Genomic DNA, 27,053 nt, shown 5'->3' with positions numbered 1-27,053 from the left:
CTAAAAGGTAAAAGCGGCGCTGTTGTTAACGGAAGTGTCTTCTGCCGGCGTTAAAATGGTTTACCTGCCGTCGCTTTCTTGGTAGGAAAAGAGATCCCTAACTAACACTGTCGGTGCGCTACTAATAAAAGGCGCCCGGCAACGTGCGCGGCAGTGGCAGATTGATTACGTGAAGCAAACGAATTAAGAAAGCGGCGCACCGCGGGTTTTCCATTGAGTTGGTACCACCGGACCGGACCGACGCCGGGACGGGCGGACAGCTCAACGTCAGGGCGTCGGTGTTGCTTTCTCCTTTTCTCCCTACCAAATCCATCCGATATTTCAAGAGGTTCGGGTCTATTTCAAACCGTCGATTTGAAATATGAAGAGGATTCGAGTCATGATTATCTTTATAAAATGAACGCGGATGCATACTTCATGAAAGATGGAAGCGGAGCCACGGCAGCGCTTCTTTGAAACCACTGGGGTGAGGCTTTTGCTGGGTCAACAACATGTGCTTGATGCCACTGCAACGGAAGCTTTGGCATTGAAGAATGGTATGGAGCTAGTGCACTAGTAGAAAACTAATCTTTCATCCGAAGCACTAGTCCCGGTCGGGTTTGGGCATATTAGTCCCGATTCCAACGGCTAGGAGCGGACGGGGGCCCGGTCAGGATTAGTCATGTTGCTCGTCATGTCGCCGTACCTAGCACCCCCCTACGTCGAAGGCGTGAGACCACTTCTCCTTCAAAGGAAGGTGTGTCTGTATGAACTCCGAGCCATCATTGAACACAAACTTTAAGAGGTGATTCAGCCTTTGCTGGAACATGAAAGGCTCAAATTCACAGCACACGAGCTTCAATGCGTCAGTGCAGTCTTTGTTCTTTACCCTGGAGTAGAAGTTCTGTATGAAATGCCTCATGCACCATCTGTGAATCACATTCGGATAACCTTCTAATTGCATGCACATGGCGTTGATGATACCAGGGTGCCGGGCAGATATGATGCATGGTGACTTGTCAGCACCCAGAACGTGCACCCGGAGAAGAGTCAGAAACCATTTCCAGTTGGAATTGTCTTCCCGTTCGACGAGACCGAAAGCAAGGGGCACGAGCTGATTGTCGGCATCACAGGTTATGGCCACCAGAAGCACGCCTCGGACCTTGCCGGACAAAAACATTTCGTCAACAGAAAGAACTGGCTTGCAGTGACGGTACTCCTCTATGGACGCCCCGAAGGCCCAGAATGACCTCCTAAACACGGTGAATCTCCTGTCCCACCCCTCCGAGGTCTTGTCTGGGTATCCCTCCACCTCGTACACCATTCCTGGATTGCGGGCTTTCATCGCCTGAAGTTGTTTTGGGAGCAGACCGTACGACTCCTCCCAGTCACCGTATACCATCTTTAGAGCCAGCTGCTTGGCCCTCCAGGCTTTTCCATACTTGACATTGTACTCAAATATCATGTTTATGTAATCATGAAGCTGTGACGCGGACTGTGTCGGCTGCTTGGCGATGGCATGTTTCAGACGCTGGCCGATGAAGCTGGACGCCAGCTGCCGGTGATGACCTTCTATGCGGTCTCTCCCGCATTTGTGCGATCCTACGCAGCTAACGATCTTCCATCGATCGTCAGGGTTGCGCTTCCTGGCACACACCTTCCAGGGATAGCCTTGCTCCCTGTTCTCACACCACACCATGAATCGCTCTTTTTTGTCTGACTTTCAGACTATGTAAGGCCGATAGTGTTGCACTGCATACTCCTGTAGCATATCTTCATGTCTAGCATTGAGCTGAACACAAGCCCTGGATATATTGAAGGCTTGGACCTTGGACTTATCTTCTCTTCTTCCAATGTCTGAGGCCTTGGCACCGCCACTGCCTCCGGAACGACCGAGGGCATGTGCCGGCGTCATTAGCTTCTGTGTCGTCTCCACCGTCGGACTATCCGACCACCGTGGATTTGGGGTTGGGGTCGAGGTTGGTAACAGTGGCCTTAAGGGAAGAGGGGCCTGCCGCCGGCAGCAAGCTTCCAATGGGTCGTCGCTTCCGTGGGGAACACCCGGAGGAGCCGACGAGGTTGGGTGAACCGCGAGTGTGGCTCTGTGGAGGGGACGACTTGGTTTCGGGAGGGGGGGGGGAGGGGAGCGGAGCTCAAATGGACAAATTCCAAGAAGCCCTAAAAGGGACACGTCACCCGACGGCATGACCAGCCTATCTGACATGACACGCCTAACTCTAAGACGGCATCATAAACGGCCTGACACGAAGTTCGTGGGCGGTTCATGGCACTATAGTGTCAAGTTAAAAGGCGAGGTTGGCGGTGTTATGCTACGCCATACGCAAGGGCGTACTTACAACGTCCAGATGCCAAAAAGGAAGGCGTCATGGACTGGACACGCCATATTGGTTGATGTATTCATATTCATGTGCAGACACCTACCACTTAGGCATTTCATCCTTACATAAGAACATCTTATAAGTGTAACTCCTTACAATGTGGCGCGTCAGGCCGATGCCACGCTGGTGGTGTGACCGACAACCGGGGCTGGTCAAAGGCGCCTTGGCGTGCGGCGCCGCAACGTGCAAGTGTGGCGCTATAAGGCAGCCCAGGGTCTATACGCCGATAGGCTGATCACACGCAGGGCAGCATGCAACAGGGCACTCAGTGGGCGTACAGACCCCGCCCAATGACGGTGACCCCGGGTGCAACCCCTAGGTCCACCCATCATGAACCGCCCAGCCAGGTCGGGTACAAGCCATCTCAAATCGAAAGGATCAAACGCGGGCGAAGGGAGCACAGCCCAAGTTTTTAAAGGCAGTCTTCAAGAAAGAAAATACATGGTGCAACATCCAAGAGACAGGATTCGTCTGCCACAATTATGACAAAAGTCACAACAATTATTTGTTGAATCTCATTCTCTAGGAGTCATGTCTCGGTTTCGAAATTGGACATGTTACCGTTGGTTCATTCATGCTGCCCAGCTAAACCAACAAAATCAGACTATGTCAATACCGGCAGGAAAACAGAGCTGCACCCCAGCTTCCTCCTTTATCTACACTAACACGATACAAGCTAGCGGACCGGTTCTGCTACATAAGGTTATATTCACAGGAGATATTAACTAGGGAGACACTAGTTGCTCATTAGGCTACAAAATGTGATTCGCGTCCCTCAGAACCACGGGTGCCACGTCGGATCCATCATGCACAGGTTCCTCGAAGATAGCGCGGATTCCACCAGTTCTGTAACGCCTCTTTGGACAGACTGGGGCGGTTCTGTTGTGCTCTCCTCCTGAAATACCAAGAAAATGGTCAGAGATCGCACAACTTAAATGTCATCTGCAAAGATCAAGCGCCACGCAAACATCATGTTCAAGAAACTGCAAGAAACTGCATACCTCATCAGCAAGATAATGTGGTGATATGGATTTGATACGGTTGATGACGTGATCCACATTGTGTATAACCTTTTGCTGGAAATCCAATGGATTGATCATTCCAGCGGCAACTGGAACAGACGGAATGCCAAGCGGCCTTCTCCATGACCAAGATAACAGCTCGTCGCGGAAAAACATAGCCAGATGATGCCATATGTGTTGGGTTTGCTGAAAATCATAATAGCAGCAATTTCAACATGTGGCGCATGTACAACTAAATAGATGCACCCTATAATGAATCTTCAAGCAGAATCAGTACCAAGATAAGATCCTATCTATCTTAGTCTTAGAGAATATATCCTAAAAGAATCACCTATGCTGGGTGGAAATACTCACTTTAGGTGAAACCACAGACTGGGCAGCAGAACACATGGCAGAAACGATGAGACCTTCAACGCCAAAATTTGAGAAGAAAGCTTGCATGTTGCGTGTCAGCCTAAATGGAACTAGCTCATTGAACTCAATCAATCCATTTGGATCATAAGCTGCAAAAAAAAAATCAAATGTGAGTGATCATCAAGTTCCACATGCCATATTTACATAGATTGATTATTGACCCTCAAAAAGAAAAGGATTAATGATCATCAAGAAGAATACCTGGATGGAAGTCAGTCTGGAAGATCTTCCCGGTATTTTTCGCAAACAGAATTTTGTTAGGAGCCCTGCCACCAATCTGCAACATGTATGACATGAAGCAGGACAGAGCCACTTGGATTGCAAACTGTTTCTTGAAAGTCCAAAGGTGGTTGCCAGTTGGCAGAATCTTGTGCATGTACTGGGAGAAGATATTATCATTTACAATACTTTTAGTAATTTCATTGTATGCTTGCAAACGCAGTTCCACCACTTGTTCAGGAGAAACCTGCCCTGAGATGGCTTGATTTAGCTGCTCTTTAAAAATTGTTATAGGTGAATCAGCTTCTCTGTTATGCCGTGCACAGTTGATTTCATAAACCTCAAGGAAAGTGCTGTACATCAAATCATCCTCTACCATCCGAACCTGAATAATAAAAATTGCAATGTCAAGACATGTTCATTACATAATACCTTGAACCTAAAAGTTCAGGATAACAGATTATTATCAGGTAAAGAATAGGGCAGAACCAGGGGGTTAGTTCACCTGAGACCAAACAGGAATAATTATCGGGGTATGGATAGCAAGATGGCGACGTCTAGACTCCTTGTGTTTGTCAAACATTTTGTTTAGCACACGGAAAAGCTGCAGCATTCTTTCATCACTCCGAGCATTCGGAGTCAATGATGTCTGAACAATAAAATGGCGCTGCGAACCATCAGAACCAATAAGTGTCAGGCGCCGAAAGCTACTACCATGTCTCCGGACAATTGGTATATCAGGTCCAACTCTGTCCAACTTGACAGTGTGGTCAGGCGCAACCTCCTGCAAAAGAAATGCAAAGTGAGATAATACAAACAATAACCAGTGCGGGTCAAGAACTGGTGGGTAGCATAAAACTTTCAAAAGAATGTGGAGCATTATCTTCATCTGACACCGATCATGAGTGAAATAGTTCAAAAGAATAAGGACCGACCTGATCTGTAAAATACTGCCCCGGGAGTTCTACGTCAACAACATGAAAATCCCTAAGTACTTTACTTTCTTCCTCTAGCTTTAATACAGCAGGAAATCTGTCCTCAACATTACTCTGCAGAATATTCTTCCAGTGCTTCAATCTCTCAGTAAGTTCAGCAAGGGTTGATGGAAATGTAGTAGCACTATCTGGGTCAAGGTCACGCTCAAAATCTTGCTTGTACTCCTTGACAAAATCAACGTGTTTGTTAACAGCATCTTGTGAAAAGCAAGCCCTGCACACACCAGAAAGCTCCTTCTTGAGAGATTGCGGAACCTCGCCTGTGGTTGCAGTTGGATACTTGTAGCAGCGATGAAGCAGTGCATTAACCACAGCAAGAAGTCTTTCCTCGGGAAGAGTAACAAATCTTGATCCAATTTCAGACAGTAAAAGCTGAAACAAGCATGAAATAACACTATATTATAAACCTTCATTATAGACGAACTATATTGTACATAAGCATCACAGCTTTCTGCCGATTTTAAAGGGTGCCATTGTTTATCAAATTTCCTTAAAAATGTGCAAACAGCCTAAAACTATTTACTCTACAATTATAGAGCAGTTGGTGATTTAGAAATAATATATCACCTCTACCTCGCTTTTGAGATATGTACATCAATATGAATAATCTTCTTCTCACTAAACTACTTTGTTATTTCTTACCTCAAGTTCGTTGGCTAAATTGGTATGCTTGCTCCTAAGAGCTTCCATGATATCCTTTGCAGCATCAAAGGCACTTGCTGCGGAAGTGACCCAACCAAGTCCATTGTTACGTCTTAGTGCATTTTGTGAACCCTCTGCACCTGTTGAGCTCTGTTGACCTTGATCATGACTGGTACTTGTACCACCTTCAACCGTAGATCTGTCCACCTCTTGTCCTTGGAGGTTGCCCCCCTCATGAGAACCTGTAGCACCACCTGACTGGGCGGCCTGATGAACCTGGTTGTCAGAAGTCAAATTACCACCCGCACTGCTGTTATTTGCAGCATTGTTTGCCAACATAGCTTGTTGCATACGCTGCTGAGCCAACATATTTCTTCCCATTTCAGTTTTAGTTGCAACATCACGCCGCTCCATCAAGTATGTACGAAGCCAATAATACAAGGCCTGCATGAACAACTTTCAGATGTGTACATCCAGAGGCAAGAATATGCATTTTTTTAGTCCAAGAAGTTCAATAACAAGAAAGTTAAAGCATTGATTTTACCTGTGGATAAACTTGAGCTATCTTCAGCAAAACCAATTTGCAGTGTTGAGCTTCATTTCTCTGTAATGATAGCAACAATTGAGGGATCCAAGAAAGCCAAACCCAATGGGGCAGCTGCTCAAGATATTTATCTAAAGCCCTTCCGACTGGTTCATTTTGCGTATCAAAGCTGAGAAGATAGAGAATTCGAGCTAGATGGCTCCTTGAGTTCGAAACTCCATATTTAACGCCTTGGAAAAAACAACTTGCGGCATACTCAAGCCAAACCTCTTCTTGTGTTTCTTTGAAAATCTGCATAAAGGCAAACAATCATAATTACTCAATAAATCTGTAAACTGAACGGGCATTGTTAACAAAGAGGATCATAGCCATACCATGTCACAATAATTTCCCCAGCTAATCCACCCTTTTGGCAAATGCTTAAAAAGGGTGATTGCATTTGAATACGCAACATTTGCATTCTCGCAGTCATTCATTTTCAACATGAAGTCGCCTTTCAGACGAAATATTTCTGCTTTATTTTTCACAGGGAAAAATTCCAAATTGGTATTATTGATCAAGTTAAGACCACTGACTAGTTCGCCTTTCATATCTAAGTATGCCTTAGCTTGTTCGCATATCTTCACAAATGCTTCCTGCAATCAGATCAGAACGCAAACTAGTAAAATAGACATTGGATGAGTGTGCAGTAATACAAATTTTTAATGGTAGAGACAGTCACCTGGACTTCCATTGTAGCATGCCCATACATCTTATCAAGTATAGTAACACAAACATCAGGAAGACCATGCTTGCGAGTGATGTGAGCAAGCTTGTTCACATTCCAAGCCTTGTCTCGGTAACCAAGATGATGAAGTTGAGGATTTGTTTGGCCAAAATCCTTGAACGCATCTATTACCGAATTGTACATTTCATTCCTCCATTGGAGCAGGTCATACCAAATAGTTGTATTGTCCCAGTCATTAGGAGTCCTAAGTCTCCATGTCTCAAGGATATCCTTGAGATCAGCAAATGAATTCTGGTGATTTGAACTGGCACCGGAGTTCCCCGAAGCTGGTTTATTCCCATTTGCAATGTCAAGAAGTATTTTAGAGGATTCTTTCACTTCAACCAACTGCTGAAACTGCTGCAGCAGAGGCATTCGGGACTGCACAGACATCTCAGGCAACTGCCACCACTGTTCTAGTGCGAGTTCAACACCTTTGCTAACGAGGTTCTCAGCTTCTCCAACACCATTAGTACCTTTGTCATGAAGAGTGAAAAATGCTTGAATCAGACGTAACTTTGGTGTCTCTTCTACTTGAGCTTTCGGAATTACATGCTCCTTCATATATGTCCAGTCAGGCGCCTTCCAGAGGCAATCCAAAAGAATCTCATAATTCTCCACACCTTTTCCAAAATCAGCCAATACTTCCCACTGGCCTAACTGAGTTGCACAAGACAACCACTGTTCTTCCCACAGACACATTTCAGCTTTTGGGACAGTATTATTGTATGTGCCCTGAGTTGCTTTGATCATTGCCTGATAAAAGAGGGTTTGCGCCTGCTGCCAATATCCATGCTGGACAAGTGATAGCCCAGCTCTAGTTTCTGCAGTGATTGATCTTCTCTTCCATAATCCATACCTCATGTCATCTTCATTCAGAAGCCTGTATAACTCGGCCAGTGACTCGGAGCATTTAGCCTCATTCATAAGCAGCATGTGACTCTCAAGTAATGCGATTGAAGTGTGCCAGGCATTGCAAGTTTTTCCAATATATTTGATAAGCTCGCTCGGCATGCGTGGTTGAGGGTGGCTCAAATGAAGACCTTCAAGAAGTGCTTGGGCTACATTAGGCCTGCATCCCTGCTGCCTCTTATGGTAGTCTTTTGAGAGAAGTGCAATTATTGGCTTGGCTAGCGCAACTTGTTCATCTTTCTGTAAAGTAACCCAAACAATTGGAAAGACAAGAACCCACAAATGATACGCAACATTGGGATCAGCAAAAGCAAGTTCTTTCAATGGAGCCATGACATCTGCCACCTGCATAAATTACAGATAACAAAGGAATTAGTTCTTAACATGGATTACATTCAAGACAAAGATTTCTTCCAAGCGAAACTGGCAAAAGGGTTAAATTAAAACATAGCCCCATCAAGATTAGCCTGCCTCTATGAAAGTTTAGAATGGTATTTACCACAAGCTTGCTTGCTTCATTTAAGAACTGAGAATGCCTCGTCGTAAGAGAATCAAATGACAGGGAAGTGCCATCCAAGCTTTCATGAGCATCAGGAACCTGCTGTGGCATGATAATGCGATCTGGAACTGGACCCACTATCGTAAGCGGGGTAAGTCGGGCAGAATTTGAGGCAAGAGAAATTGGTTCATTTTCAACTAATATAGCTAAAATGAGATCCAAGCCTTGCTTCAACCAGAAAACATCACTCACTGCTTCCCAGTCCTGAGTCTGTATTATAAATTGCAATCTAGCAAATAACGTCTTTCCCACGTAGTCATGGTAAAGCCTGAAGAACCGCTTCCTCATTTCTGGATCTTTAGCCCTAAATCCAAGCATGTATTGTCTCTCAACCTTATGAAAATACTCTTGCCTGGAAGCCAATGGATATCTGCACAAACAAATAAATATCAAATAGAAACCAAAAACTACTAATAAAAACTTGCTGCATAGAGATGTTCTTACTTGGTAGAATCACCACAAAGTGAATAAAGAAGCTGCAGATACTTTGCATCCCATTCTTCTTGTGCGGATGAGGAGAAACTTTTCCTGTCAACCACTGATAACTTCTGAAGATAAGTTACTATATCTTTTGGGTTAAGAGAACTAACAGAGCCAGCTGATGAAACAAGTCTGTAGTCATCCTCAATCCAAGCTTTTATCATGTCTAGTATGCATAGAAGAACACTGGAATCGGTGCCTCTCTCTGAAAGAAGTGTTTGAAGTATTTGTCCCATATTTCGTCTGTACTCAGAAGAGCCAATCACCCTCTCACTTATGAGCTTTAGGACAGTCTTCATGTTGCATATGACAGTAGAATCCACAGTAGGGCGCGAGCTAACTGCTGAATCCATTTCAGGCCTCTGTCCCTAAAAGTATTGCAATGTCAATTGCCAAGGTTAATCAAACAAGTGTTCACTGAGTCTTATCAGAAAATTTGTGCATGGAATAGGAACCATACCACATAGTTAAACAATAATAACAAATAGCAGGTTTGGTCATTAAATGGGTAATCCTAATTCTAATTCTGACGTAAAAAGTTGTAGCTCATAGGAAAAAAATAACCAAAAGAAAACTAAGGGACAAAGTGGAAGCTGAGACTGAAACGGACTATAGCGTTGACATTTAAGGGTAGAGTGACAACTAGTCAATCATGTACTAAGCTCCGCCTGGGTTTCTTACCCCCCCTTGTATTTTTGGGTCAAACTTTGTGACATACAACGTACACTTTGTGACATACAACGTATATTTTGTTTGTGTTAGTCAAATCTACGGTCAAAATTGGGCACAAAATACTAAGGGGGGCAATAAACCCGGACGGAGGTAGTACGTGGGTACACGATGCGACAAAGTTTGCTGGACAACAAATTTAAAGTGACCTGTGTTTCACCCTGGATAAGTTATCTTGATTGATGTCACTGTTTATTCAGTTCACCAAATATAATTAATCAATAATAAGGTTTGCTACAGCCATACAAGTAAAAGATAAGTGAGATCCACGGATAAGAGATCAAAAATGCAGATTGCTTGCACCAAAATATGTTAGCATATTTAAGGTAAGTTAAAAAACATAACAAAATTAAGTCAACATACTTGTCGGGCATGGTTGCCAGCAGAAGATCCCATATCCCGTGCAAGACGTTGCAGGACACGAAGAAGCAGCACAATAAATGGATCAATGAAATTCTTTTGTACTTCTGCAAGTGCATTGAGGACGAACAGTGCAAAGCTTATTATAGAGTTAGCATTGCTAGCTTCGAGTGTTATCTGTGGAGTTGTCACAGCAGCAAGATGCTTCTGAATGAGATCTTGAACCCTTTGATACAACATTTTTATATCCTGCGGTGTCGTAGCCGCTTCAAGTGGAAAAGCGCTGAATACCATCTTTAGCAAGGAACAAAGGGACTTTCCAGCATCCAGCATTTTGTTATTGAAGCAAGGTTCCAGTATCTAAGCACAAGAATTCACAGAACATATCAAAGATTAGAAACATCTGTGTAGACCCCCTCAAAAATAGGAATCTAAGGAAGACCTTGTCAAGAGAGGAGAGATAATTCTGGAGTAGCTTACTTGAGAAATATGATTGATGTTATTCCGAATGAAGAGGCGGGGTTGTTTTTCCAAGACTTTGTTCATAACATCAAGACCCTGTGCAAGCGCCGTTGCAGGGTCCTTTGACTGGGAGGGTGTCAGATTCCCAAGCAGCTTCTCGAGATAATTGAATTTAACATTGGCATTGGGCCAGACTTCCAAAGCTTGTGTAAGCAAATCAAGAGCTTGCTTGTACATTGAACTAGATTCTTTTTCCTTGGGTTCAATCACCAGTGACACCTATTCTCCAAATCAATGAATTTATATGAGTATCCACTACTTCAAACCAAATATAAAACGCGACGTGGACATGCTGATTGTTTAGGAGAGTGCTATATGACAAAAGAGCAATGAGCCAGCTAATCCACAGGTCCCCTTAAGGGGAGAAAGCACAGGTTATCAAGTTGTGATATATGCCGCAAGTATACAACACCACAAAACAAGAGATATACCTTAGAAACATGCACGTATTTTGAAAGAAAAATATTATTTTAACGCACGCAATGTACTGATGCAGTGTGTTATTTAAAACAAAAGGTGTAAAACTAAAAAAGATAATCACCCTTATAAGGAAAGTAATAATCATCTCTTCCATTGCAGCATTGGGTTTATATTCCTCATCCGGTTGCCCAGAAGATCCTGGTGTTTCAATATTAGGTATGGATGCCCCACCAGGTGACATCACAGGAAGAGGTTGTAAGCCTGGCTCAACCTTTACCCTCTTACTCAGATCATCAGCAAACATGGGAACATCTGAAGAGCGTTTTGGATCACCACCAATAACAGTAGGGCTAAGCATATCAACAATCTGATTCTGGCTCTCACTTTCCTGCACAACTTTCATTTCACTCTGCCTCTGTCTCTCCCACGCCACTACCAATCCAGCAAGTTCGATTGCAAGACGTCGGTTTTCAGCAGTTGTGTTGTATGGTAATCCAAGACGACTAAGAGAGTTAACCATCTGGGGAACAAAATGTGCTCTGCAACTATAGAACAGTTCTGCATGGCGAACAATTAGCTGGAATATGTGAATCATGTTGGGAATAGAATGGCCTTCCTCCACAAGGATTTTCTTCGTGTATCTGATCCATATTGGCATGCGAGTATCCCCAGGAGGGAGTCTTCTAGGCAGAGCAGGCATAAGGATATCAAGAGCTTGCTTCACTAGCAACTTATTTTCTGGTTGGCATGTCCGTAATAGAGCAATAAAAACCTGGGCAATATAACAGGTCAGACTGGCTTGCTGGATAAGCTGGTAACAATGCACAGTTGTTACAGGAGAAATTTATGTTAACCTACCTGTAGAATTATCTTTTCGGGGGCTTGATATGCCTCTAAGAAATGGCACACGTTCACAAAGGCCCACTGTTTGCTGGAATTGTCTTCACGTTTAAGATGGTTCCAGCCAAACTTTATGAGTTCCTTTCGATGGTGAACAAGGTCATTCTGAAGATACTTCAGAAGTAATGTGGCAAGCTGAAGGAGTTCTATTCTTAAAGGCTCGTCATATTCAGCACTGACCTAGACACATGAAAAAAAATCCCATTACCCTCATGAAGAGAAAAAGACCAGGCATGTGTTAAGGAGTGGACTATAGTTCACCTCTTCCGGAGGATCAAGAAGCTTGTCAACAATAATTTTAACTATAGAAGGATCAACAACTTCCCAACTTTGTCCGTTTTGGAAAGAATGAGCTAGCATTGGAAGAATGAGTATCTGCATAGCAACAACCAAATGATCTTGCCCATACTGTTTTAGTTGGAATATGTTCAGAAAGTGAGTCAGAATAGTTTTCTTCAAATTTGGAGCATATCCTTCAGCAACCTAAATGCAACATGTAAATGTGTAAGAAATGGTAAGCACTCAGAAAATACAAGCGAACAACTTGCACGAATTAGAAACAAGAAATGGGGTTACCTCTATGACATAAAATTCCTTCAGAAAGCTATAATCTATTCGGCTTCGGTACAAGAATATTGATAGCATATCAAAGAGTGCACTAACTTCAGTACGATCGTGCCTTAAGTAATTCAGGAAGCATTTTATGAGCCGTTTGCTTTCCATCACCTGGTCAGAAAGCAAATATATTTTAAAAAACAAGATCTGGATAGAATGTGGAAATCTGCAATATGCTAAGGGATCAAAGTAACTCAGAATATTTACCACAGCATTAATAAGTTGCAAAAGAGTAAATTTTGTCTTGCAACAGGAACTCAAGTACCAAACTTCAATTATGAGCAAGTATGTGCATAGGAGTGAATAAGCACTCAGTGCAAGAGGAAGTATGTGCATCGGAGTGAATAAGCTCAGTGCGCGGATTTTTGGCTCTGGGGAGCATATGCTCCCTAATGAACAGTAAAATCAAAATAAATAGTAAATAAATTTCAAAAATTCTGAAATTTTTTGTAGATGTTCATATTAGTGTAGCAAGTGTGCTTGACAATTTTCATGCCACATGGGATAGCAGTGCTTCGTCGGTGAAAAAAACAAAAATACGTGTAACATTTGGCGTTCAACTTGTTTTTTCTTTCACAGGTCAAAATGCTAAGTTTTTCCCCTGGAAATTTGCACGTACTCCCTCCGTTTCTTTTTACTCCGCATATAAGATTTGGTCAAAGTCAAACTACACAAAGTTTGACCAAATTTATATAAAAATATATGAACATCTACAATATTAAAACTATATAATATGAAAATACATTTTGTGGTGCATCTAATAATATTGATTTCATATTGTTAATGTTTATATTTTTTAATATAAAGTTAGTCAAACTTTACAAAGCTTGACTTTGACCAAACCTTATATGCAGAGTAAAAAGAAACGGAGGGAGTACCATTTGGGCGCGACAATGAACACATCTTTTTTTCAAAAAAATAAAGACATTTGTAAAATCCATTTTTGGCACGCAGGAGCATGTGCTCCCTAGAGCCAAAATGGATTTCCGCAGTGCAGCAGAGTATTCAGATAATGCAGAAACCAGAAAAAATATCCATGTGATAGTACTAATTGCTTAGGAAGTTAGGATTGTCAAACTGTGCCACTGGTAGGGTACTAAAGTAGCATTTCAGAAGGATCTGTGGAGCACAAAAATTGCCAGAAGTTTGAAGCGTTATTAAATCCTTTAGAGTCCGACAGAATTTTTTTCTTGTGCCATAAATTGATGTTGCAAAAAGAGAGGCCAAAACTGAAGTAACGAACATCTGAAAACAAACAAAAAAAATCGAAAAAAGAGTCCAGCTTGATAGCCAAATATGATCTGATACACAGAAAGATGACACAAGCAAAGCAAAGAATGCAGGAAATGAAATATAAGTAATGCACAAAACAGAAAATTAAGAAAGGTTAAAACAGGAAAGGCAGCGGTCAAAATATCAAAGATGTTGTACATGACCAGTGTATAAAGGCATCAGGAGTAAGTGGAAAGATAAAACACCTACCTGGGGTAAACTTAATTCCTGCTCATTCTGCAGGCGAGCAATTCTTGCAGGTGATTTCCATGCAAGCAACAATGTGTCGAAGACATCCCTGTTGTCACGGAGCCACTCGGGCATCAATTTCACAAGGGTCGAGATAAGTTCTAATCCATTGAAATAACTATCTGAACCAATAACCATGTTTGATGAAGATTGGACAGTAAAACTATTGGTTGTGGCTCCAGCTCCTTCATCCTTTACCGAGGACAACAACTGATTACCAGGTCCCGAAGATGGTAGTTGAGCAGCACCTGCTTCAGTCTGAGAGTTAAACTGTGAAAAGGCACTAGCAAGTATCTTTTGAGGTGACTTCGCAAGTTCATCCCGTAATTCCCCAGTATCAGAGCAGATTATGTACATAAACCTGTATTTTCAAAAAGGAAGAATTAATCAATTTTTGGACGTGATAAATATAATTACCCCTATGTTAACCATAGGAGCAAGAGGTGCATTTCAAAGATGATAACGCCACAGGACCAAAGGCTGTTCACATATGTATATCTCCCAATATAACTTTGAAGGGGAAAATAAGATGTCAGCAGATAACGACAATCTGATGGAAGAATGATTCTGGGGATGCTATTTTTTACCAACCTATTATTTCAATCACCTGGTCAGTGTCTAATTTCAGAGATATGTTGCAAAAAATGTGCATTGCACTTGCAGAATGCCTAAAGTAATTCCCTCTGGATTATGAAGGTACAGTGGTAAAGTACAGTTTTGAAAACACGTGTAAAAATGAATCCATAATAACCCAAAAAATCGCTTCTGGATTAAGCCAGCTAAAAGTCTTTTAAGTTAATTATAATCTACCCAAGTTTAGTAGAGTAGTACTCCCTCCGTCCCATAATGTTAGACCCTTTTTGACTCTAGTGTAGTGTCAAAAAACATCTTATATTATGGGACGGAGGGAGTAGCATATAACCACAAACTGCATGCAGTACTAAACTGTGCTTTTGAAGCTTCCCATTATTGCACAAAGTAGTACTATTCATACATCATCGATAAACGCATGATCTGGTAAAGTGTCTACCTTCTGAAATACTTTTGATGACTTAACCGAGCAAGAAAATAGTCCACAGCCTCCACAGCATAGCGGTTCAAAAACTTGGAGAGTGGAGCACGGTAAGGGCTGTTGATTTCACTATAAAATTGGTCTTCAGGAAGTGCGCTCTCCAAATCTATTACCAAGGTGACAAGGTCATCCAAGAACTTGCTCGCCGCCGCGGGGAGAAGGTGAAAAAGCTCAATCATAGCTGCCCAAGCAAAGAAAAAACATTACGTAAGACCATATACAACTACCAAGCAAAAGAAAGTTAGAAATGAGGACAACATGATTTTGCCAGACAATACAAGGATAGCTTCACATTAGATCACTATTTTTAAATGATTCAGATATTTCCTAATGAAGATTATAATCATCTATATCTAAGTAGGTTCATGTAAAATATGTCACAACTAACAAAGTTAGTGAAGTCTTGGTTTATAAAATGTAGAGTGGCATGTAATCCCTTCCCACACACAATATCCTATTTGAGAGAAATAGAATACATGATGAATAGCAAAATATGTCACCTGCAGCTATTTTTGGTTCATCTCCAGTTTTCCAAGATTTTTGACTCTGGGCAAGCTTCTCTGGCTCCAGCCATTTTTTCAAGTGATCCAATAACTTTGCACCCAAAGTTACATTGAACCAATTAGACAGTAATTCAAGCAGACGGGCCAATCCTTGGAGTAACGGCATGGTGAGACTCCTTGTCTGTGCTAAGTTAACTAAGATGGGCCTTAAGCTACTCTGTAAAAGATCTTTTGGCATCCTCTGTTGCTGAACAACCTGTAAATGCAATTACAAGTGAGAACATAACACACGGAAAACATTTTTTTATGTTGAAATAGTTATTAGTAAAGCAGAGATTAACAAACAAAAGGGTAGCAATTAGCAAATATTCTAATTTACATCGCAAAGTGTCAATATAACAGAACATAAGTGCAGATAAACATTACCTGACGAAGTCCCTCCTTGGCAACATTGACAATTTCAGTTGTCCTACATGTAAGAGACTTGAAAAACATTGAGATAATCTTTGCCCGCAATTCACTGTGAATTGGAGCTTTCAGATCTCCCCAAGCCATCGCAGTACAGAGCAGTTCAATGCATGCAGTTCTTAGTTTATTCCATGTCATGACTATTTTGGCATTCATCAGCTTGGTGACCCATACTGTTTCATCAGCCTCCGCAATTTGCAGTGCTTCTTGCAAAAAATTGACGAGCTCAGGCGACAACTTCAGAAGAGGTGGTCTTAGTGCTAGACAGAAGTTCAGGGCTGTAACAGTACCCACCTGTGACAAAAAGAAAAGAAAAGAAATCTATCAACTGATATTGTCAATGTTTAGTCTGGGTGAGTAAAAGATTAGGAATCCAAGGAAACCTGTTGCTCAACGTTCTTCGAACGCAGAGGTCGTGAAATCAGAGGCTGAAGCAATGGTAGATACAAAGGCTCAAGCAATTCAGAGACTTCACTGCCAGTCCTACTTGCAAGCAGTGATAAGCATGCCTGCACATTCTTTCTCACAACAATTGAAGCATTGGGGTTAAACAGCTCGAAAGCAAGAAACTCAACAACTCCCTGGAAACTTTGTCTGCGGGGTTCACTGTTTGCTTCATCTGCGTTGTTTACTACCCGTAACACTTGTGTTAGGACATGGTTTGTCTCCTCCTGCTCTTTGTTTGCATGCACTGGAAGCCTCTTAAGAACATATATAAGTCCACGTACAACTCTGACCTGAAAGATACATAGGGTTTCCACAGACACTTTACCAACCAATGCTCCAAGGCCTATTACACCACCCATCTGAGCTTGCCACGTGCTACCATAACAACAGTGCAATAAACGGGGCAATAGTTCCTCAAACACGGCAACCCGCACACTCGGGGGAGGAGAATATACTGGATTCAAAGATGGACTAGAAACGAGCATAGGAGTGCTTGGGCCTCCTCTTAGCACACCAGTGTGTTTCATCCGTGCGAGAAAGATTAGTGTCTCAGCAAAAGTATTCAAAGCAGATAGAGCAGCTTTTGCATGTTGACGGTTTTCACTAGATAGAACTTCAACTAATGCATCCAAAAATATTAAAGGGTCCAACTCCCGGAGATTAGATGATGTGGTGCTTCTTGGTCTAGACCCCATGGTGATGCTAGATGACAGGGACGAACCAATAGGCTGCCCAAATCCAGATTGATTGGAGGATGACGAATCAACATGGAAAAGTATAGCAAAATGCCGGCATATATCAACAACAAAGTCATCCTTCTCATCTTGAAGACTGGTATCAGCTTTAGCGGCGATGATAGCTACAAGCAAAACCTTGAAAACAGATTTTTCTGCCAATAATTGTGTCTTTGTCTTGACACCTAAATCTCCCTAAATACAGATAAAATAAAGGAAAGCATCAGTACGAAACAATAAGATTGCTAGAACACAGAGGCCAAGAAAAAAACTATGGTTCCAAGTCCAGAATCAATTACCACTAATCTATGAAATCATTTTGCTTTGGACATGGATCACTAAAACTTAAGGGCTAACTGATCAACAGATCTGCAAAGAATCTAAAAGATCTGTATGCATAGAATTGCAAGTGTGACGACACCTGATTAAACACCTAGTTGCAGTTAGCTACAATCAGAAGTGCAGATATTGCATGCAACCCAAAAATCACGTGTGCCAACTTGGCAATGATAAAGGCCCAGTATAAGCCAAAGACTGAAGATGGTTAGTTTAGTAGAAATTACTAATTCAAAATGATAATTATTAATAGTGGCTTTTAGTTTAGTAGTCCCTCCTTCCCATATTAATTGTCGCTCAAACGGATGTATCTAGCATAGAAATACGTCTAGATACAACCATTTGAGGGACAATTAATATGGGATGGAGGGAGTAGTACCACATTGGCTTTCATTTACAAAGAGGTTACCAGGTAAATAAAAGCCAACTGTTAGTTCCACAAACAAACAATCATCTGCAAAGATATATCAAGTAACTCCAAATGAACACCAAGTCAAAATAAACCTGACTATACATTTTAGCAACTTTGGTAACAGGTAACCATGGGGAATGTACAAATAAGGATATCATATTCCATAAGAGAAAAAAGGTCTGATTAAACAACACTTCAACCCATTCTCTTTAACTTGTGCTCGATACTGATCCAGTCCTTAATATAATGATTGAGGGTATCATTTATGACACGTGTCACAACAATATTGGCATATGGTAGATCCAAATACTAGTGTGCATCTTAGGGTCAGAATTTTAAGATGTAGACTCATGCATTCTAAAGGACATCAAAAGGAGAAAGGGGGGGGTACATAATAATATTTAATGCTAGTGCTCAATAGTATACACAGGATGTCTTGACGGAAGTCTTAAATAGTATACCAACCTTCATATCTGAAGCATCGTTGCGACGCCTTGAGGGATCTAATGAAGAAATGAGCAGATGCCCAAGAACGCCAGAGCTCACACCCTCCGCAGGTACATTTTCCCTCAAATTTAACAAAGAGTTCAAGCATACTCGAATAAACTGAAGGGCCTGTTTCCTGTAGAAAGCTTCCATACCATTACCTTGCATAACAGCACCAACAGCAAAATGTATGCATCTGTCCAGAGGAACTAAAAATGGTGTTGCAGGCTCAAAAGTCAGAACTAAACGAAGTCCATGTTCCGGATTTTCTTTGCATTCAAGTGCTAAGGGCTCCTTCAGAAATCGCCTGTTTCGACCGCCTAGCTTACCTAAAAGTTCCAAGGACTTTGTACCCCATTTGTAGGGAAGGGGCCTTAAGTGAGACCATAAAGCAAGAATGACCTCAGACATTAAACTGGCCATGCTAGGTTCCAGAAAATCAGGATTTAGGCTATCAATCCAAAATTCAAGTGTACAAAGAGCTAAGCTCACAAGATCATCATTCCCTTTCAGAGCAAGAACAAGAGGTTTCATCAAACGAGGAATGTGAGGTAGCAACGAACTCAAACGGGCAGGTAATATCAGGCAAAGCTCCAGAATCAAGTCCCGCATATCTGCAGTTGTTGGCCCATCAAGCATCGAGAGTAACAAATTGAGGCAAGGTTGAAGAGATGGAATAAGATCACGCATCAATGAATCAAATTTAGCACTGTTCAATGCACGGAACATGCTACGGAGAAGGTGCATGTAACCAAGAGGTTTCTCAACTTCAGTGGCACTCTTCATGCAAACTTCCATTATTACTGGCACATGTGGCTGAAGAGTGCGTTCGCAGCTTTCTGGAGCCTTTGCGGCAGCAATAAACAAGAAGCGGAAGAGTTGCAAGACAAGCTTTGCTGCAGGTGAATCTGGTTGTTTCAGAGCATCAAGCTTTGAGCTAACAAGGAAATTAATCAATACATCTGTGAAGGGCCGAAGAACCTTTGGAGCTTGCAGAAGGGAAGAAAATATGTGTAAAAGCTGGTTGTTGGTTATCATGCAATCAAAGAGATCCGGCATGCAGAAGGAAAACATATCCATGATATCACGAGCTTCCATTATAGCTAGCATTTGTGAAAAACATTGTAGTATGTCCCTCTCCTCATCTTTCTCCTTAAATAGAGCTAAACAGTGAACACCAGATTTTAGAACACCTGAAGTCTTCCGCACCTAGAATAGATGGTCAAGATTTATTACAAAAACTCGAATCAAACCAAGAGGAGAAAAGGCTCGGACAGAGTGATGTACCTCATCCTCCCGCAGTCCCCTGAAGGGTTGAACTGACAAATTAGCAGATTGCTGATTCTGTTGCTGCACAACACATGATAGGATATAAGAACTTAAGGACTAGAGCAAAAAGAAAGTGACAAGCGGACAAATTTACTACTCCCTCCGTCCCAAAATGTAAAGACCATTTTTGACACTTCTTACATTTTGGGACGGAGGGAGTATTTAGCAATTCAGAAAGTCCATAATACCTGTGGGCGTGGCCAATGAGCATGGGTTATACTCCAAATTATTGTCTTCATTCCTGGTGTGTTCAATATGAAAATTCATAGTTCAGACGTGTAGCCACAAGATGCATATCATCGCTTAAAAACTTTGAATTGTGTGAATACTGTATATCAAAATGCATACCCATTACGAGTGTCCTTATCAGACTTTTGTAATCATTAACCTCCTTCGTATATTCCAAGGGTGGTTGCAAATTCAACACAGTCTGCAATAGATGTCAAAATGGTTTAATAAACAACAACAAAAAAGCAGCAGCTGTATCAGATTTAGGCATGGATCCCTAATTATGTTTCATGGTGCTTGGTTTATCAGATTCAGCTGCATCACATAAAACACACCTGCAATGGGACTTCGAGCTTCATTCTCAAATTTGGACGTTCCTTCCCTTCCTCAACTTCTTCAAGCAACTACAGAGAACAAGAGTAAGGTAACATAATATAAAACACTAAATGGAAATGACGCAGTAATAATGGGTGCTTGAAAGCCAATTTATGTACTATGGCTCAAAAGTAGATCATGAGATACACATATTAGTAAGCACAACATGAATCTACCATTACATTTTCAGTTCTCATGTATAAAGAAGCTGAAATTGAAGTAAATGATAGCTTCCTTTCATTGTTGTTCATAATAGAAATCTTAAGAACTGATATGTTCTGTTGCAGGACAAGATGGAAATATGTAAAACATGTAGATACAAAAGAGACAGGGCACCCAGCCAATCACAAAAAGCTACATGACACTTAAAAGAAACCTTATCTTAGCCAGAGTGAGCAGAGCCCTTAGGTCAACCCTACAGTTGATGATTGGGCCTTAACAATTAGGAGTACTAACAACATTATTCCCCATGATTTTCCTACCTCATCACCTGCTTTTGTGGATATTTAACAGGCAAAGTAAAGCATGCCGCCAAACAGAAACGTATCGTGTGGATAGGCAATGACGGCAGGGAGAATATATCATGCCGGTAACTAGCAGGGGAAGGCATAAGGATAGTTGGGGGAGATCTTATGATAGCTACTTTACTGCAAACACCAAGGCCTGCGCTTTGGCCTTGGAAATTCCAAATGGATAGTAGATTTCTGCTAGAATAAGACTGAAAGACTGATAATATGAATCTTCTGTTGTGTATATAGTTGTATACTTATACAACCGCCGTCCCATATTTCAGTGCTAGATACATTCGTTTGAGCGACAGTTGATATGGGATGGAACAAAAATTGCATACCAAAAAATTAGAGGGACCAAGACTACCAACGCAATCCTACACACATTTGCATTAGAAATTCACACAGCTAGCTCGTACTCCATTCCATACAGACCCTGCAGGAATTCAGCTGAGCAGAACTGCCACATTGTTTTGGAACATAGAAGCATTAGAAAATATTGCCTATGCTTTATAGCTGTGTACTGTAGTTCTGCAGTTTGAATTATTGCAATATCTAACCAATGTGGCCATGTGTGTATAATGTGCCAATGGATTGAAGAAAGATTCTGAAGTTCCCATATACCTGAGGAATCGTGCGCTTCAGTGTCCTAAATTTCCCAACAAATGCATCCAATATGCGCCCCTGGTAATTGGCCAATCAGGAGTATTTTTTAAGGAAAAAGTAATCTTTCATGTGTACATTATGAACAAACAATTCTTACCAACAATACTCGTGCTTCATCCATGCTTTGCTGGTCAACACCTTTTTCATATATGGGCTCGACCTAGAATGGTACCAGAAAAATTAGCGGTTTACAAACGCTATTTTCACTAAAACTACTGTTTAGCTTTATGGTTATGCATGAATATTGAATTACAGAAGGAAAAACTCAACAACAAAAGTAATATACAAATCACTAGAATTATCTCGGTACTCTGGAAAATCACGGCGACCCCAGGGCACCAGGACAACTAAGTGCATAGGGTCATCTTCGACGAGAGTAAATGATACCAAGTACTTTATTTAATAAATATACCATTTTGGTAGGAAGTTAGGAGACATAGCATCCAAGGTTACCTAATGTAAAATGTAAGGTACATAATATAGGATAAGCATATTTGGAGAAGAGAAGAGAGAAAGAAAAAGGAATGGGAAAAGAAATAACACAAAAATGTAACAGGAGTGATTGCTTGGACCATCTGGCGATGTTAGGGATAGCTCTTGATTTTTTACGTATGCATTTTCCCTCCCAGCAGGCCACCGCCACAGAACACAGAACCATATGTAGAGAGGAGACTCGATGATAGAGATGATCGTTGGCAGGCAACCATCGTATCCTGACATCATCATCATCATAGGCCAGCAAAGCCATGATCGAGATCGAGATCGAGCTCAAGTTAAAGGTCTATGTTCAAGGATTTTTTTTAAAGATCTGCTATCGTGGAACGGATGTGACGGTGGCAGTGACTTCACTCGCTTCCTCCCCTATCCCCCTCTTATCCCCTCCTTTCCACTCCTTCCAAACACCCACCTAAGTCCAGCTGGCCTGATTAAGCCCACTGACGCCTGCCTCCAGCAGCCAATATGATTTGAAATCCTTGGTAAATGCCATTTTTTGTACTAAAGAAAGGAAGAATAGTAAGCATACCAGATTAAGCATTAGGCGGGCAGACGTCGTATGAATTACGAGAGTTAACGAAGAATCATGCATATTCCGAGAGAACAAATAGATGATCCGTGACAACTGCACAAAAGTGAAGTTACTGCTTTAGTATAAACATCCCCAAAACTCGGTCATGAATATAGTAGAACAAAGCAAAAGTCTGCTCTCGTAGATACTTGCATAATCTTTGCTGAATAAGGAAAATTACAGTATCTGTGTTATAGCTAGCAAAAGAAACATCTGACAAAGCACCTAATCAATCAAACAACTAGCTGCCTAAGCCTTTATATTGATGGTGTTTACAATGAGCAAATAAGATAGTAGTTCTCCCTCTAAAATCTATGGAACTGCAGAAATTATGGGTGTGTTTGATTTTAAGCCCAAGTCTACCAAACCAAATTCTACCTGGCCAAAATTTTGGCCATGGTTTCTCATGCCCATGATTTGGCCAATTTCGGCAAGAAAAATAAACTAAAATAGGCAAAGGAGCAAGGCATGTCAAAATATTGGTAAGCATCCAAACAATGACCAAAAATTAGGTCATACCCAAAAAGTAGGTAACGCATGTTTTGGACATAAGCCGGACATACCCTCTGACTGAGCAGTGCCAAATTTGTGATCTTGTGAAATAAAATAAATATTTTAACATAACAAGATTGACATGCTAGAGTTAAAGAATAAGATCAACCAGCGGAAGGGAAAGGTCTCCTCGAACATAATGCACCAACTCTGCAAGAAGGGTATAAGCAAGCGGCCTTAATGTCTCGATACAAACTCGCCCTGTGCCAACCAAAACCCTGGAAGACAAGCAATCAAGAGTTAAAACTTGTCTGAAACTAAGAATAAAGCATGACATGCAAAAAAGCAAGCAATCAAGTGCTCCAATATCCATAACAGGGCATAAATGGCATAAGATTACCATGTACCCAGTTGAGTTATAACACAGCAACCGTAAGAAAAGAAGGATAAGGTCAGCGTAACACGTAGTGACTCATTGACAGCTCAGTGGATATGGTATTGCTCTGCTTACAGTTTTACAGCGATTGTCTACAAACTAAAATTGAGGAGTTCAAACCAATCCAAATCAAGGGGAGGGATGATTTTTTATAATTCCTTAGTTTCCAACTGCTTTGAATTATCCTTGTCTTCAATGAAAAGGAGTTTATGTGACCTTGTTTATTTGGACTATATCTAGAAATATTCAGCCCTCTAAAAGTAACTTCGAAAGGAAACAGCGAAAGAAACAGGTGGTCATGAGTTATGACATCAGATCAATAGCTAGCTAGCACACCGCATGGTAAACCATCTTGCCTCCGCATTTAAAAATCATGGAACAAAATATGGTAGTGAGCATTCAAGAAGTGAAATGGTTTATGTACCTTTCATCAAGAAGTGTGTCAATCAAGGGAAACAGCCCACGCCTGTATTCAGTGTTGAGAACTTGCTTCAGCCCAACTAGCAGCTCCTGGAATTACATAAATGGAAGTGTTTTAAAATAATGCATGATTCAGCACCTAACTAAGGGAGTTTGCAAAGCATAGTAACCTTTCTTATGGAGACTGAGTCTGCGGGGCATGTAACAAGCAATTTCACAATACTGCTGCATATACTGTTCTCATATGGCTTTATATAATCTGCGTTGCTTTTTAGCAGGTACGTCAGGAACGACAATGTCTGCAGCACAAACCATCAATCAGTTAAGAACTCCGCAGGCAAGGCAACAGAAGTATAGTGAACTAAGCCCTACCTTGACTTGTGCACCCTTTAACTCAACAAAGGGCGTCTTCAGGTGAGGCGGCACCTTGTCTGGCCCGTTCTCAGCAATTGCTTCCACCATGAGTGGCAATAAGAACGGGATATTTGTCTGCACCAGCTTAGCATACAACTGAAAGAGGAACATCACCACAAGAGGGCTCTCGGTAACTATCTTGAAAGACTGTGCGCTTGGATTGAGTTGTCCACCACTTGGCACTGCCAACATGCCTGGGCCATCGGCAGTGGGGTCCAAATGCTGATTGGACACGGGAGGAACGACATTGGCACTGGCATTGGGGTTATCGAAGAAATGCTTGACGGTAAATTTGAAGTTGCGGTATATTGCAACAACAAAATCAAGAAATGGCTGGACCTCCGCCTCAACAGTAGGGCGGAAGTTGCGGAGAAGGTCGAATACGATTCGAATGGCAAGAAGGGCATTGTCCTCATTGTCCTGTGTCAGCACGCGGAGAGAGAGCTTGAGAAGATCCTGCACAAAGGGTCGCAGCACCTCACTGTGCGGAAGCCGGTTGAGGATCTCGATCACCACATTGCGCAGCTTGTGCTCAGCGTTTTCGGTGGCCTGTGGTGAGGTGTAGGTGCTCAGGATGGCTGAGAAGGCCCTGAAGTAGCATCGAAGGAAGTTGAGGTAATCCGGAGTATGTGTCATCTCCAGGCTGTCCCGAACTTCCATCACAAGCTGCAGCCGGACTTGCACAGCTGCAGAACAGTCAAACGGATGATTAGTCAGCGGACCATTGAGCCAAAAGAGTCAGCAACTCCAGAGAAAGTATTATGGCTTTCAAAATTTGCAACTTGGGATTGAACAAAAAGTGTCCTTTACTCCTTTATGGTGAATTTCGACAGGAAACTGGAGAGCAGGCCATTTGACAAAATTCTAGGATCGAGAACTATATGCTTGATTAATTACGAAAAAAATGGAACAGCTTCATTCGGTTCCAGGCAGCGGAAACCTGACACTGCAAAATTGTACATTGGGGAGCAATATACCTCTAATTAATCCACACCGTATAAAAAAGATACAGACTTAATAAATCAGAAGGGGAATGCGGAGATTCAGTAAGGTAAACAGGACTGCAAGAGCGACAGTCCAACTGCAAACAAACAGAAAAGGTTGCGAGGAAACAATGGGCGGGTAAACTACATACGATCCGCCGCCCCCTAGCGAAATCGCGAGCGCGTCGCGCAAGGACGGCTGCAAAATTGACGCGGCGGCGCATACAAAAAAAAGACGAATAAACAGGGCATGTGCGGAGGGGAACGCGGGGGCGTACGTAGGTCGGGCTCGAAGAGCTTCTGCGAGTGCATCTCCATGTTGGAGCTGTTGATGGGCGCCATGGCGGCCCCAGCCCCGCTCGGAGGACGCGCGGGCCACAAACCCTACCGCGCCAGGGCTTAGGGTTTTGGGGATCTGCGCCGCCCGGAGGGGACGACCCGGCGCCGCCGCCGCCGACCGAGGGGCGGGGAGGGTGGGGAGCGGCGGAGGGGGACGCGCGTTCGATCTTTCCGGCACGAGGCGGGCCTCGCCTCCAGTTTCAGAGCTGACCTCGCGCTCGCGGGCGAGCTGAGGGTTTGAGGGAGGGGGGAAGGAGGGGAGAGAGATGGAGACGAAGGGAGAGAGCGACGGTTTTAATTAGGGAGGGTGGTGGTGCGTTTGGGGCTGGTTGGGTTGGGTTGGGTTCGGTCCCTCCGTTGCGGACGGGCTCTGGCTTCGGAAAGAAGGAAGCGTGCCGCTCTCAGGTCAACGCACCCCTTCAAAAGAAGGAATTCTGAAGTTCTGCAAATCTGTTTTGGCAGGAATTTCCCTTCAAATCAAAACAAGAATATATGCAACCATTGTGCAATTACATGCCGCTAATCTTTTTGGTCATCGAAGAGATAAACAAAACATGTGGCGAAAACATGCTACGGGCAGAGAGATTGTGAATACACCATCGACTATTGTCGTGTGTGTAGGGTGTGTTTGGTCGAAAAATTAAGGGTGTGTTTGGTTGAGGAATGTAGTGTCATGGTACATTCTATCGGAATGGGTCAGTTCCGTTCATGTGTTTGATTGAGGACAATGAGGGTTATTGCAAAGACGGAATGTAACAGGTTTGATTTCAATTTGCAGTTCAGGCATTTATAGTGAATTGAGGATGAGACGGGCACTTGTTAGTATGATTATATAACTAAGGGTATGTGTTGACCAAGATGCTATTCAAGGAGTTATTCAAAAGATTGGTCATGTGAGAGTTGAGCTTATTACAAGTATGTTTTGAAGAAGATTGTGTGAACATTCATGTTTACCATTAAGACATCGTCTTTATGAAGAGAGAATATTTGATTCAAGGTTGCGGTGTGCAAGTTTAAGTGGAGCATCACGAAGAATCGCATTCTTGAAGCTTGTCGTCCATTTGGTGACAATGGACATGTGAAGATGCGCTAAAAAGTGGTTCACCCATAGTGGAGTATCGGGGAGCAATCTACTAGCCTTCACCGAGCCAACGCAATCAAGAAAGGTAGTCCAACTTGAGAAAATCAAGGTCGTCATCATCTAGCTGTCGGGGGTTGGGTGCGACATATGCCAATGGATGGCTTATCGTGGTGGGAGCGAGTAGAACGTCGTCGGTGCCTGAAAGCGGGATAAGGCATAGACACGAACGCCGACGCACTTTACCCAGGTTCGGGGCTCT

The 27,053-nt window shown here is 42.4% G+C and overlaps 1 protein-coding gene across 1 annotated transcript; it reads right to left on the bottom strand.

The window, feature by feature from the left end:
* Positions 1-2,861: 2,861 nt before the first annotated feature.
* LOC125535994 (transcription-associated protein 1-like) lies at positions 2,862-26,001 on the bottom strand. Its single transcript, XM_048699078.1, has 36 exons — positions 25,653-26,001; positions 24,350-25,077; positions 24,148-24,276; positions 23,982-24,067; positions 23,291-23,399; positions 22,588-22,683; positions 21,661-21,723; positions 21,522-21,581; positions 20,349-20,417; positions 20,134-20,215; positions 19,974-20,026; positions 19,744-19,806; positions 18,436-19,665; positions 16,425-17,417; positions 16,000-16,335; positions 15,571-15,829; positions 15,029-15,251; positions 13,960-14,359; positions 12,439-12,588; positions 12,124-12,345; positions 11,821-12,042; positions 11,084-11,734; positions 10,501-10,761; positions 10,024-10,380; positions 8,896-9,299; positions 8,392-8,821; positions 6,936-8,237; positions 6,589-6,849; positions 6,215-6,505; positions 5,671-6,114; positions 4,969-5,400; positions 4,539-4,817; positions 4,016-4,418; positions 3,755-3,903; positions 3,380-3,586; positions 2,862-3,273 (listed from the first exon to the last, which is right to left on the bottom strand). Exons 1-36 carry the CDS (start codon positions 25,714-25,716, stop codon positions 3,154-3,156), a joined length of 11,628 nt encoding a protein of 3,875 aa, XP_048555035.1. The 5' UTR covers positions 25,717-26,001; the 3' UTR covers positions 2,862-3,153.
* Positions 26,002-27,053: the final 1,052 nt, after the last annotated feature.

This window comes from Triticum urartu, chromosome 2 (genome assembly GCF_003073215.2).
Source record: "Triticum urartu cultivar G1812 chromosome 2, Tu2.1, whole genome shotgun sequence".
NCBI lineage: Eukaryota > Viridiplantae > Streptophyta > Magnoliopsida > Poales > Poaceae > Triticum > Triticum urartu.
Note: the sequence above shows the minus strand (reverse complement) of the source record. Positions and strands in the feature narration are given on the sequence as shown.